Here is a 13,315-nt window from a genome sequence, read left to right as displayed (position 1 = left end):
GGGACAACTATCTTCATGGTGTCTGGTATTTTTTTTTATCTTTTCGACCCTCTCATCTGTATGGTCAGTTCTTTAGGATAATACTATTTTTCACTGGTTGTTATTATAGTGGCTTTTGTGTCTTGTTTTTCCATCTCAGTTGAAGGGTTCATGGTCTATATGACGGGTTCCTCCTGGTTTTATTTGTTTAAAGTACAGCCCTATTTATGTCTTCTCTAGTTTTACGTCAGCAAACATTGTTTAGTTTGTTTTCTTATCTGTTTCTGTGTTTCTAATCGAACTGAAGCGAGCCGAGATGAGCTGCACATCCGCAAACTGAAGCTCAACTACCAGGAAGTGTGCCCCTGCTCCCAGGAAGCTCAGGCACTCTGGGAGAAAAAGCTGACAGCTCCAGGCAGAACCACAAACCCTCAGGATAAGGAGGACATATACAGAGCAATCTGCCAAGGTAGGAGGGATGTTTAATGATCAAAGCATGATTTTACTGACTAAATGTTCCCCAACTTATTCTTGATCCTTTTTTTTTCTGCAGGAGTGCCAAAGAGTAGACGAGGAGAGGTCTGGTTTCTCCTTTCCCATCAGTATCGGCTGCAGCACAGACTCCCCCATCGTCAGCAAGCCCCAGACACCCCCTACTACGACCTGCTCAAGCAGCTCACCGCACAGCAGCATGCCATTCTGGTGGACTTAGGTGGGCATGCTCACCTAACGTGGTCTCTGTTTTACCACACAGGCCTATTAGGATTAGAAACAACAAAATGGGAAGTAAAGATGCACCCATTTGTTTTTTCCTGATCCAGTAACAACATACTGGCAAATATCTGTAACGATCTGATACTTGTGTTGATCGTACACCTTGCCATGTGAATAAATGCATTGTCTTTGACATAAACATTGTTAAAACAAGGTAACAATTTTACACAGATAAATCATCACTAGCTGCTATGTAACCATAAAATTTAGGTCACTAGATCACTGTAACTGTATTGCTCTGCAGGATAGCAATATAAATAGAAATAACTGGGTTAGAATACCGGATCGGCGTCATTTATCCGATATCCGATCCAACTAAATGGACAATATTGGGACCAATATCCGATCAGAGTATCTGTAATGGAAAGAATTTTTGGGAATATCTAACTTTTTAAAGCACAACTAAAGTTTGTACGGTCGGAATGTTACAGTAGTGAAGGTTTTTGCATGTAATTTAAAGAATTTAATTTGTTTGATTTTCTTTTTTTTTTTTTTACCTTATATCGATTTGACCAACGTTTGTCAGATTAAATAAAAGTGACCTCTGCATGTCAGATTGCAGTGAAAGAGATATGAGGAATCCAGAGACTGTAAGAAATAAAGATTAGTGGATTGATAACATTTTAATTTTCTGGTGAAATATTCCATTTTCATTCAGTTTCACATTTCTATTCCAGCCAGCAGGACACTAAAGGTTACTAGAGCAGAAACTGTTGGGTCTTTTCTACCTTTAAAGATGGGTGGTATTTAAGATTTGAGTCAAATATTTTCAGGGCAGACAGAAAAAAAACAAAAAACAAGTGTGGACCTGAACAAGGGGAGGGAAATAGGAGATGATGGTGAAGTTTACCATCAGTGAAAGAGTTGGTAAATCATGCATTGCAGTGTACATTGAGTTTTCTAAATGTTTTCATTGGCTAAAATCAGCAATTCTGCTTAAGGTTTACTATGTGGGGAAAAAATGTAAAGAGAAGGTTAATCAATTGGAGCTTTGATTTAAAGGTCATAGATACAACATTTACATCATGAACATTCATTAAAGAAAATATAATACATCCTCAGAAGGGACAGCCGAAATGCTGTTTGCAAAGACCGAACAGGACCGGTAGGAGAAAAATAGATACTGTCTGTTAATGGATTTAAGAGAAAACATATTGGTATCAAATCTAAATACGGTGCATAACTACCCTTTACCATGATAAGATTTATTGACTCATATCTACGGCACTCATCACTATCAGGTGGAGGTGCACCTTTCAGTCCTTTTTGGTGAAAACCCAGATGTGTTACACAGGAAAATTAGATTTTTTTTATTTTTATTTTTACCTAGAGCTCGAAGTGCTTTCCTCAAGATAGGGCCATTTTTCCTCACTCTTATTTTAAATCAATATTACTCTTTTTAAAGGCGAACCAAATGTTGATTTCTTTCTGAGTAGACCTTTTCTTTGATGTGAGTAAATTTGACTCCGAGAAATTACCTGCATCATTCAACAAAACAAAACACATGGCCTGTTTGAGCTTTGCAAGCTGTGCACATGAATACTGACTATGATTTGAAATAATTTCTCAGCAAACTAAGGCCACACAGCTTGCTTGTGCAGCTGACATAAAATCCCAAACACAAGCCAAGGATCGTTTGATAATGCCTTGATCAGGATGGAAGTGGAGTAAGGTGGTAGACTGATGTTACTGCCTTGCAACAGCCAGAATTACATTGATTTCTTTTATTAGGGGCTGTTTTCATAACAAAAAGCTAATATCGGTAAATCTGTTCACCTCCTCAGGTCGGACCTTCCCCACCCACCAGTACTTCTCAGCCCAGCTTGGTGCAGGCCAGCTTTCCCTCTACAATTTGCTGAAGGCCTACTCTTTGATGGACACAGAGGTACATGCTGTAATCCTCGCTGCTCTGCTCATTACAGTAGAAACCTTCTCTAAGGTTGTTTTAAAATGAGTTGCTCCTGTCTGTGCTCCACAGGTCGGCTACTGCCAGGGCATCAGCTTTGTGGCCGGCGTGCTGCTGCTCCACATGAGGGAAGAACAAGCGTTCGACATGCTGAAGTTCCTGATGTATGATCTGGGCATCAGGAGGCAGTACAGGCCCGACATGGTCTCCCTGCAGGTCGGTGCACACAAGTACTCATCCCCATCAGAACAAGTTATCTCATGAGAGCACAGGAATGTTTCAGTAGTGTGCATACAATCCCTGTTTTTTAATGTTCTTTAACATCATAGCCACAAATTTTAAACTATAGAAAGTGTTGCATGAATTTATATTCATAACTGGAGGTGTCCACTGCTGACAAAATCAGTCCTTGTAGCTTCTAGCTGCATCTTTCAAGTCATTTCCTTTTTAGAAGAGGAACTGCAACCCAGTCTAAATTCTTTTACAGCCTCTAAATGTCTTTTTGTTTTCTTATTAACTCTATCTATCTTGTTGTCTCTGCTGAAGAAATGCTGCCACCTCCATATTATTATATTATAGTATATTGTTATATTACTAACTAGTAAAAAGCAACGTCTTATTCCCTCTCCCCTTAATAATAATGAAGTCCTTTGTATTGCTCTCTTACATAATAAATACAATATATATAAAATCTTATAGTGACATTGAGTGGTAAAAATGCTTCTGCAAGGTGCACTGCATTTACAGTTTGATCACAGTGTTGAAATCTTTATAGATTATTCCATAAAGGCCACAGTTCTCATCTGTGTTGTCTTTGTCCACTTTTGAATTAAAGTCAGAAAGCTGATGAGGTGCTTAAATCAATATTTCAATCGTTTGAAATCATAAAAGGATTCTTTATCTACAGGAGATCAATGATGTTCTTAGAAAATTTCTTTACCTGCAATTTCCGGAGCCGAGATTTCATTAAAGCATGACCTGGAAGTTTGTGGAATCAGGCATTGCTGAATTACTAAAACAGTATGCATATTGTAGAACAGCAGTGTTCTCATTTATTTTAGCAGTGCTGAGCCACATTTTGAATTCATGTTGCAAGGGCCCAGCACCACTGTTTTCTGCATTATGAACACTGAAACTTTTTTGCTGTATCAACCACTGTAGTCGACTTCTCCCCAATCACCAAAACTGAGAAAGGAAAATATGATGAAATGCAACTTTCAGTTTACGCCATCATGAGCTTTAAAATGTGCAGAAACTCTTTCAGAGTCGATATTTAATTTTTTATGCTGACTGGAATTCATTTCCTTCTGATGTTTGCATTTTCTGCATATTTCTTTTTTAAATCTTTAAACTCAGTCTCCATTCCAGATTTTCTTCTGGAGATGTATGTTTGAATGTACAGAAACAATAAACATGCACACATGAAACATTTACTTCCTGTTTAACAGCAAGCAGGCTGGACGGCTTGTTTTATAGCGGTTATCGGCCTGTTAGCCTTTGTGGGTTTCCCTGCTGGCAGCAGCATGTCTCCACCTCTCTGTCAGACCACAGCTGCTCTGTTAGCTTCAGTTAAACATCAGCTGACCTCCCTGAAGTTAAAGCATCAGCGGGGGGGTAATGTTTAATCTCCTCCAGGTAGTCATTCAGCCAGGCAGAAGCTGTTCTTCTTCTCTCTGCTGCGGTTCTGCTCTTTAAAGACACACGGGAGATATTTGCTCAGTTTTCTGTGTCTTCATCAACAGTTAAAGGTATTGCTTATCTTCTTTGCTGCTGTGGGGAAATGTTAAAAGCAGAGTGTCTAATTTTAACCTGTGCTAACTTCTGCTTCTCCTTTTCTGCGCTCTAAGCTGTCTGATATTGTAAAGAGTTATTGCCCTTCATTAGAAGGATGGTCTTGTCAGAGCAAGTCCTATAAAAACAACTGTGCTTTCACATTACCTGCTGCTGTGCTTCAATGAAAAAAAACTTCTCTGATTCTTAGATTTCTCTTAGATAACTCTTCTCCTCCAGATCCAGTTATACCAGTTTGTTCTGAAGCAAAGTTGCCCTCTCTCTCTCTCTCTTGTTTCATCTCAGATTCAGATGTACCAGCTGTCCAGGTTGCTGCACGATTACCACCGGGACCTGTACAATCACCTGGAGGAGTACGAGATTGGGCCCAGCCTCTACGCCGCGCCGTGGTTCCTCACCCTTTTTGCCTCGCAGTTCCCGCTTGGCTTTGTGTCCCGCATCTTTGGTAAAGTCAAGAGTTCTGGCCTCTCTGTTTGGGGCCAAATGTATATAATATTTATATCAACCTTCAATCTTAGAGGGACATTAACACTTTTCTGCTGCCTCTCTTTTTTTTTTTTTTTATTGTCGTTAGACTTTGTATTTGTACAGGGTACAGAGGCGATCTTTAAAGTGGCCCTCTGTCTGCTGAGCAGCCATGAGGGGGAGATAGTGGAGTGTGACAGCTTTGAGAGCATTGTGGACTATCTGAAAACTACCCTCCCCACCCTGACACACACACAGATGGAGCAGACCATCGCAAAGGTACACTAAGGAACACTATGGGATGTAATAATTCCTTTTATCTGACAGTAAATTTGGATCCTCCTCTGACTTTTTCACATTTCTGTGTTGAACTTCTTTCTTTGCTTTAAATAAGTATCTGTTTTGGCTTTACCATGTGTCTGATTGTGACGATTGATGCAGTAAACATACAAAAAATAAATATAAATACATTTGCATGTATTTTTTGTTGGGGTTTACTATACCTGTTTTCTCACCCATTTTGCACCCTTGTCCCATTACGCTCTTAAACTTTAGTGTTTTTAACCAATAATATAATCCCCACAGCATGACACAGCCACCTCAATATGTCAATGTTGGGTAGTGTTTGCCCAGGATAGTGTCCTGGTCTCATCTGACCAGAGCACACCTGCTGTGTCCTTAAAGGTATAGTGGAAAATGTTCACAAATTTTTGACAATTCACCTTTAAAAAGCATGCATGACCCTGTACAAAGAGGGAACACCTATAAGACATGTGCGAGAGCATGCACAACCCCTTTTCTCCTTAAGGATGTGCGGGTACGCAATGATAAAACGGTGGCTCGGATGGATCTCATGTCACCCATATTTGTATATAAAAAGTTTCCCTGCAAATAAGACTACTGCTACTTTACAAAAATAATGACATGCTTGTAAGGAGAGTATTGGCCTAGTGGTTGGAGCAGTGCGCTTGTGCTCTAAGAAGTTTGCAACTACCCGGTTCAATCCCCATAGCCTTCATTTTGGGCAAGACCCTTAACCCTACACAAGGGTCCCCCTCACATTGGTTGCCACACAATGGCAGCCCTCTGCTCTGCAAGGGGAGGGGTTAAATGCAGAGTTTATTTAATTGCTCTGTACTTGTGACAGTGTAATGTTGATAAAAAAGCTGAAAAAAAAGAGAATGTGTGTGTTTGCTGCAGTGGAAATTTAGATGCGTTTGTGGGGTAAATAAGGATCTGTATCCACCGTATAACTGCATAACGATGCTAATTACAAGAGAGAAAGTTACAATATAGAGGTAGATAACTTTTACTAGCAGTGATGTGAAATTGATTTCTCCAAAAAGCATCCAAAACTTTACCTGTCGAGTACAAACTTTGCAACCGAGGCATCAGGAGGAAGCCCTACCTGTGATTTCAGTGTATGCCAACACATGAAAGAATCTCCTACACTCTAGTCTTGTTTTTCTCTTCTGAGGCCTTTCTTTTCTTCTCATGCACTTTGTAGACATTTTTTTACTTATGACCCTCGGCCATTTTCAAAGAACCGCAGTGAAAAAGGCGAGCTTCAATGACTTTCTGAAACCGTAGCTTAGCATATAAAAGTGCACATGCGCAGAAAAAGAAAGCTAACTGAGGACGAGCACGTAGGACGGCCTTATGTAAACATATCACCAGAATGATTGACAATTAGGGGGACCACTTGTTTAGATGATCCACCCGGAAAAAGAACATTCTCCACTATACCTTTAAATGACCAGTGGTAAACTTTAAATTGGAATCTTCATGTTACTGCAGAGCTTGACATTGCTTAAAAATTTATTTTTTTATTTTGGTATATAATAAAATTAAATACTTCATGTTCTTTCTGTTTGATTTGAACATAACACTCATGAGTTTTGGTTTGTAAATCACTAATTCAAATCAAAAGGGGAAAATTCCCACCTTTTTTGGGCTTCATTCCAGGTTGAACTGGGCCTATGTTTCTGCTCCAAGTGACAAGTGCATTAAAACCATTTTATGAACAAGATAAAATGTACTAAATTTCACATACTGTTCTGCTTTTAAGTGTACTGCCATTTATTTCTTGCCAGAAGAGGAGTTTTAAATGTGACGAACAAACCCTGATACTTTTCTGATACCAGTGCTCTATTTCCTTTGTTATAATCATTACAGTTGATTTAATTTTTTTAAGAGATGGCATAAACTCCTCTCTAAAAACAAATATGACCTGTATGAATGTACGCATCTATTTCAAAAAGCCAACTCAAGATTAGTATACGGTTAGAAAAGGAAGTCATAAAAACAGTTGACATGACCACGGTATAAATTCCATCCTTAAGACAAATATACAACCATACGGGTTTGAATAGACTATTAATCCTTTTTGTTGTCCTTTTTTTCTTCACTTTTTTCTTTATTTTGAAAAATTAAAAGCGGAAAGAAGGAAAAAGAAAAAAAGATTATTAATTAACTCAAGGTCCGATGCCGTAACAAGAAAAAACTTTTTCTACTGTTCAAGAGACTTTTAACCTAAACTAAATCCATCGTAGAAATAGACTAAATAGATTGCCTCCTATTGACTGCCTATACCCGATCTAGAACTTCAATATTAGCACCCATACAGATATTAATATGTAATATCTGGTCAAGGCGGCAAAAAGGAGCTGAATGGCACTAAGCAACACTGGTAAGTGTTGCACCAACTACTTTTTGAACTCTATTTTGTATTCAAATATCAACTATCTAAAAAAATATATAGAAAAAATAAATTAGAGTCTTAAAAAAATGTTTTCCCCTCTTTGTGTCACTCTTCTATTAAGGAACCTCTGACAGAAAGTTTTATATATTGTGGGATAAAGAAAAATTGGGAATTTGGATTGGGATGAACTTACTTAATGTCTTACTTACTGGTGGCATGTTTGGATTTGATTGGGAGTAGATAATATGCTGAATATAACCTTTTCCTTCCACCTTACAGTTATATTGATTTGTGGAAAACATCAGATTTGTGTAACATGAAGATACAGTAGTTCAGGGGAATATCCCCACTGATTCCATGTACTCCTATTAAAGGTTTGATGATGCAAAATCTTCCACTGCATTAGAAAGTGTTTAATTGAAGACCTCATGAGTCTGTATCAGAACAAGAGGTGGAGGACACTGTACACTTAGAGGTACCCTAACTCATGTTTGATCGCCAGGTAATGGAGATGGACATCTCCAAGCAGCTGCATGCATATGAAGTGGAGTACCACGTCCTGCAGGATGAGATGTTAGATGCCGGGCCGGCGCCCGATGACTCAGACAGACTCGACAAATTAGAGAAGACGAACGTCCAGCTGAAGAAACAGAACATGGACCTGCTGGAAAAGCTTCAAGTAAGGAAACATCAAAAGCATCTTCTAGACTGAAACACTTTTGAGACACTACAACACTATTTTCAGAAGGAATCTTCACACGGTGTGTGAATGTAGATTTTTAGTCATTTTCTCAGATTGCCTGTAGGTGGCACTAATGCACCAGGAGAGAACGCAGTGGAGTTGTGAGAATGTTTAGGAGATGAAGGTCGGAGAGCTGTGATGTTCTGCCCATACCTGAACCATTACAGTGAAGTGTGAATTTGTGGAGGAGGACTGAATAAGTCACACCTGATGAGCTCCATATTATCAGGAGGTCTTGAGGTGCTCTCATCTCTGATTTAACAAGATGAAATTACTGGAGTGTCTGTCTTTTCTGAACTAAATAAGCGACTCGTAAAAAAAAAAAAAAGTTTTTTTTCAGATTGTGGATAAACTGTAGATTTAGATGCTTTGTGATGACTTTATCGTTATTGTTCTCTGCTATATAAAAAGTCTTTCAGTGTCCCTTTAGAAACGGTGTTGCAATCTCTGTGTCCTGCAGGCTGCACGGCAGAAGATTCAGACTCTGGAGACGAGCGTGGAGAACTTCCTCTCTCGGGAGAGCAAAATGAAGCACATGATTCGCTCCCTGGAGCAAGAGAGGACAGCGTACCAGAGGACCATTGAACGCATGCGCTCCAGTCTTCCCCCAGACGCTCTGACAGATGTGGAGATGACCCAGATCAAAACAGGACCCAATGGGAAAGCCAAAACTCCAGCCAAGAAGCCCTGATGCCAATGGGTTGGGTTGGGTTGGGGGTGGGGGGATATAGCCATGCTGGGCAGATGCAGCAGCTTAGATCAACAAACAGACAATCGAAGACTGCTGAGAGGAGGGCTGATGAGCCCTGCTTTACCTCTGTGGTGAAGTGTGGCAACCGTTTTTATAGAGGCGTGACGTCTTCAGACGGACAGACTGTTTGGGAAACATGTTGGTTGTGTTTGCGAGGAGATAAAGGAGCAGTGGGAGGATGATTTCAGTGAATTTCTCAGTGTTTCCGTTCTGCTGTTCTTCTCGTATGATTCACAACCAGTTTGAAGGTAAAATCAAAGACCAGATCATCCTTCGACGGTTGGATCATTCGTGAGTGTGTGTGTGGGGGGTTTCTATGTTAGCACTGCCTCAATGTATTTACTACCTGCCAGAGTAACTCCACAGAAGCTGCCTGTTGGCACCTCAGACCTTACAGCCATTAACCAGTGGGCGATCCAGGAGTATTTTGTAGTTCTTTAACTTTTGTCTTTTATGGAAGCTTTGCCTCTTTGCTTTATTTCATATTCATCACCTAACATTTTTCTGAATGTACACTCTCTGGCATTAATTAACAGCAGATTTAGAGTTTAGCATTACCGGAAAACATTCAGTTCTGTTCCGTTTTCTCAAGAAGGAAGCGTTTCTTCCAGATCTTAGACAGGATGTGAGGTCACCTGCCTCCTCGGTTTCCTTTAGACTCTGGCCGGAGAGACGTCTCTTCTTTTAGCACCGCCTTCAGACTCCCAGGCAGAACTCGCTCTCCCCAGGAGGCGCAGACTAAACAGACTGAGGTGGAGACGTGATCTGTATGTACACACTGCTGTACTTAAGAGCAACAACAAAAAAGAAGCTTCCGATGCTTTGATACTATAGTTTCTGCAGCATCTCCAATTCATAGCTGTTGAGCTGATTCACATTTTGTCTCACTGGAACTTATCAATACAAAGAGGCACTCAATTCTGAAATAGAAGATAAATTAAGCACCCATCTGTTGTCTATAGCCACTTTGGGTTGCACAGAGGGGAGGCATCTGCATCTCTAATGGTTACTTGGGAGAGTTGGGGTACACCTTAATCGTTTTGCCTGTCACGTATTATTGAAACACTTTCATACCTCAGGGCGATTTAAAAAGCGTATTTTGAGCTGTGGTACCCAGGTAAAAATGATGGTAACATACGAAACTCAATGCAGAAAGAGCAAGAGTCCCGACTTCAGAGGAACCTATTGCTAACTGGGTATATTGCTAGCCACTGTTGCCTTTGGACGCCTTTTACTCTGATACCACCAAATAAACTGCTGTGCAACCACTTGCCTCTTGAAGTCAGTTAGCTGTCTTTATCTTCAGCTGCCAATTGAAGTCTTTGAGAGTCAGTGAGATTATAATAAAGTATCATGAGTGTTGTTCATTAAAAAGAAAAGTAATGATTTAGTCAAACAGCAAAGATGCCTTTGGATAGGCAGGAGGAGCTGCAGAGATCTACTGCTCAGGTGGACTGGATATTGGAAGTCAACTACTTGTTCTCCATTGAGTGTGTCTAACCTATAGAGGACTGGCAAGAGCACGGACCTTTTTGAAAGAATCTAATTAGAAGTTCTGTTTGCAGTTTGCCAAAAGCCATATAGGAGATTTTTTTTAAGTCACAAGCAGGTTAGAGTTGATGTGATGTGAAATTGGATTTTAGATCTGTTAGAACCTGCAAAACGAGGTGGAGGTTCACCTTCCACCAGGGCAACCACTTTAAGCCATCAGGTCAAAGTCTAGACCCCATTTTAATGGAGAATCTGTGGAAAATTGAAAATTGATGTTCAAAGATGCTCTCCACCCTTCCTGACCTAGATTAGGCTTTTACAAAGCCGGCAGAGACACAGTCCAAGATACCTAAAGTTAATTGCATAGAAAGGTTATTATATGATTGACTCAGGAGGATGAATGCCAATTCTTGATATATTTCCATATTTTTGTAAGATAAAAAAAAAAAAATCAGACGTCATTCCTTCCCCTTTACATTCAAGCATCACATTGTGTGGGTCTAACACAAAAACAGTCTGTCTAAGACAATTGAGTTTTGTGGTTGAGTGAGAAAATATGAACAAGTTTAATGGGTGTGAATCCATCTAAAAGGCATTTTACTGAGCTTGAGGTTTTAATAAGACACTGGGCTGTTTGTCACAGAGTTTGGGTGAGCAGAGAAAGGAGCTAAAATGAGCACGAGGACACTTGAGTTGCCCTCTCAGCGATAATGAAGCTTGGTTTTATATACAGTATCTGCACACACACACTGCAGTGAAGTGCTTGACTGTGTGGACAGATGGTTTATATGATTTAAAAGCTCTGTCCCTAGCTCCCTCTTTGATTTTGTTTTCCCACCTCCATGTCTGAACCACCATCATCACTTTTTATTCAAGTGAAAACTTGTCCTGGTTATTTTTTCTTCTTTTAAGAAGAGAAAAAAACAAATTTTTTACTATTAGATTAGGGTGACTTCTATCAAGAAACAAAGTGTTTATCATACTTCCTGCACTTAGAGACAAGTGACAGTCAGGTTGAGAATAAAGTTTTTGTTCGGATGCATCGCTCCCAGAGGATGTATGGTTTGGCAGCCAGTGCAGTGTTTGTTTAACACACTCCTGCTATGCTTCTGTCCTTGAACGTAACAGCAGCTAATTCACACAAGACGTCATTAACTGTTATGTAAATAAGTTCCCAGCTAAAAGAAATGTCTTTTTTTCATTGATTGAACTGTAATTGAGAAATGAATTGTATGGATCTGTCCTGCAAAACATATCAAGCAGCTTTGTTTTTATCATTTTTAAAACAGCAACCTGTAAAGGATGCATGCGATGGAGAAGAACTAAGCTTCTGCCTGTTGTTTGTATTACTGCAGTATTTGTGCATCTTCATAATAACACATCATGGAACCAAAGATGTGCTTTATTGCCTGGAAATATATGAATGATCCAAAATGCAGTGTTGGATTATTTGGTTTATGGACTCTTTCGCCACCTCAGTCTCACATTAAATGTAGATGTTGCAACTTGGGGGAGAAGAATACCAGATATTGGTTACAAACTTGACTACTTGATTAAAAAAAAATAATAATCAGGTCTTTTTTTATAATTGAACAGCTTTTAGTATCTTATTCGACTCAAAGCCCTTTAGCCCTTTTAGAGCATTTCTAACACAGAACATTAGGTGGTTAAAATGATGGAGAAATGGCTTGAAGAGTGCTGGGATGGATGCAAAATTAAATGGATCAATGGGTCCTAGTTCTCCAGAATTTTTCTTAACTTGGAAAATAAATTTCATAGTTTTTCATGCTGCGATGGAACCCTTTACATGATCTATAGAGGTGAACCTCAGGATTATGGCATAAATGTTTTGTAAAATGACACTTTCAGGGTGATTGAAGGTTCCCTATCTTGACCCGATAAGTGTTTGTATCAGTTTGTTTGAACTGTCAACACGAGGAAGGACCTGTCCTGAATTTATCAATAAACCGTACCTTGCCTTGTTTCCGTTTGCTTATCTGCCGATGTATTTCCTTATCACTATGAGCTCGAATAAAGATGGTCCATTTCCTTTGCACTCCAAGGTTACCGAAGAGCTCATTGCTTAAAAGATCAAGGTAAGCATTGACATCCACAAAGAGAATGGATAAAAGCTTTTTATTATTACAAGTTTTTCTTTCATCAGGAACTTGTGCAAATGGAAATACATTTCCAAATATCAAAGAATATTTAGTGAAATCCCTCAGTAGTTGTTAAAGATTCAGCCTTGAGGGATTTAATCAAATTGTTGATTTCTTTTCCCAGTCACGTGTGACTCGCTTCTCTGCAGCGGGAGGGGAAAAACATTAACACCAAAGCTGGATAAAAAGATATAAGCAGGGATTTGATTGTTATTAGAAATGTGAAATATTTGAATAAAAGTTGATTTTATAAATATCAACAAATCATTTCCAGTTTCTCCTTTTCTACAGAAACAACTCCAGCCTTATTTTGTATTAAAACCATTTTCCTATGTATTGAGTAGAGTTTGTGTCCCAAAGTGCCCTCAAATAGTGCTCTGAAAAAAATGTTTGCCCCCTGCTTTTTGTCACATTTTGGACAAACCAAAAGTGGGAAAAATGTCTGAATTCAGATTGCTGTTTTCAAAAGATTCTGTCCTACGTCAAGGTGAAAAATGCTTTCTGAACCAACAGGACCAGATGTAAAAAAGTAATTATTCCACAAATTTTAAACTCA

At 39.3% G+C, this 13,315-nt stretch overlaps 1 protein-coding gene across 6 annotated transcripts in view; it reads left to right on the top strand.

The window, feature by feature from the left end:
• Nucleotides 1-12,584, top strand: part of LOC107092952 (TBC1 domain family member 4-like) — a 45,860-nt gene extending 33,276 nt beyond the window's left edge. For 3 of the 6 annotated variants that reach the window (XM_015387684.1, XM_015387685.1, XM_015387682.1), the window contains 8 exons: nucleotides 284-448; nucleotides 533-691; nucleotides 2,538-2,638; nucleotides 2,732-2,875; nucleotides 4,736-4,895; nucleotides 5,025-5,194; nucleotides 8,119-8,295; nucleotides 8,819-12,584. In XM_015387684.1, the coding sequence (XP_015243170.1) occupies nucleotides 284-448; nucleotides 533-691; nucleotides 2,538-2,638; nucleotides 2,732-2,875; nucleotides 4,736-4,895; nucleotides 5,025-5,194; nucleotides 8,119-8,295; nucleotides 8,819-9,049 (1,307 nt within the window). In that variant the 3' untranslated portion in view covers nucleotides 9,050-12,584. Of the gene's footprint in view, nucleotides 1-283; nucleotides 449-532; nucleotides 692-2,537; nucleotides 2,639-2,731; nucleotides 2,876-4,283; nucleotides 4,408-4,735; nucleotides 4,896-5,024; nucleotides 5,195-8,118; nucleotides 8,296-8,818 lie in introns of those variants that run through there. The other 3 variants (XM_015387686.1, XM_015387683.1, XM_015387687.1) reach the window with 2 other exon arrangements.
• Nucleotides 12,585-13,315: the final 731 nt, after the last annotated feature.

The sequence above is a fragment of the Cyprinodon variegatus genome, unplaced genomic scaffold, assembly GCF_000732505.1.
Source record: "Cyprinodon variegatus isolate N-32 unplaced genomic scaffold, C_variegatus-1.0 Scaffold401, whole genome shotgun sequence".
Lineage (NCBI taxonomy): Eukaryota > Metazoa > Chordata > Actinopteri > Cyprinodontiformes > Cyprinodontidae > Cyprinodon > Cyprinodon variegatus.
The sequence above is the reverse complement of the archived record's forward strand: the minus strand, read 5'-3'. Positions and strand labels throughout refer to the sequence as shown.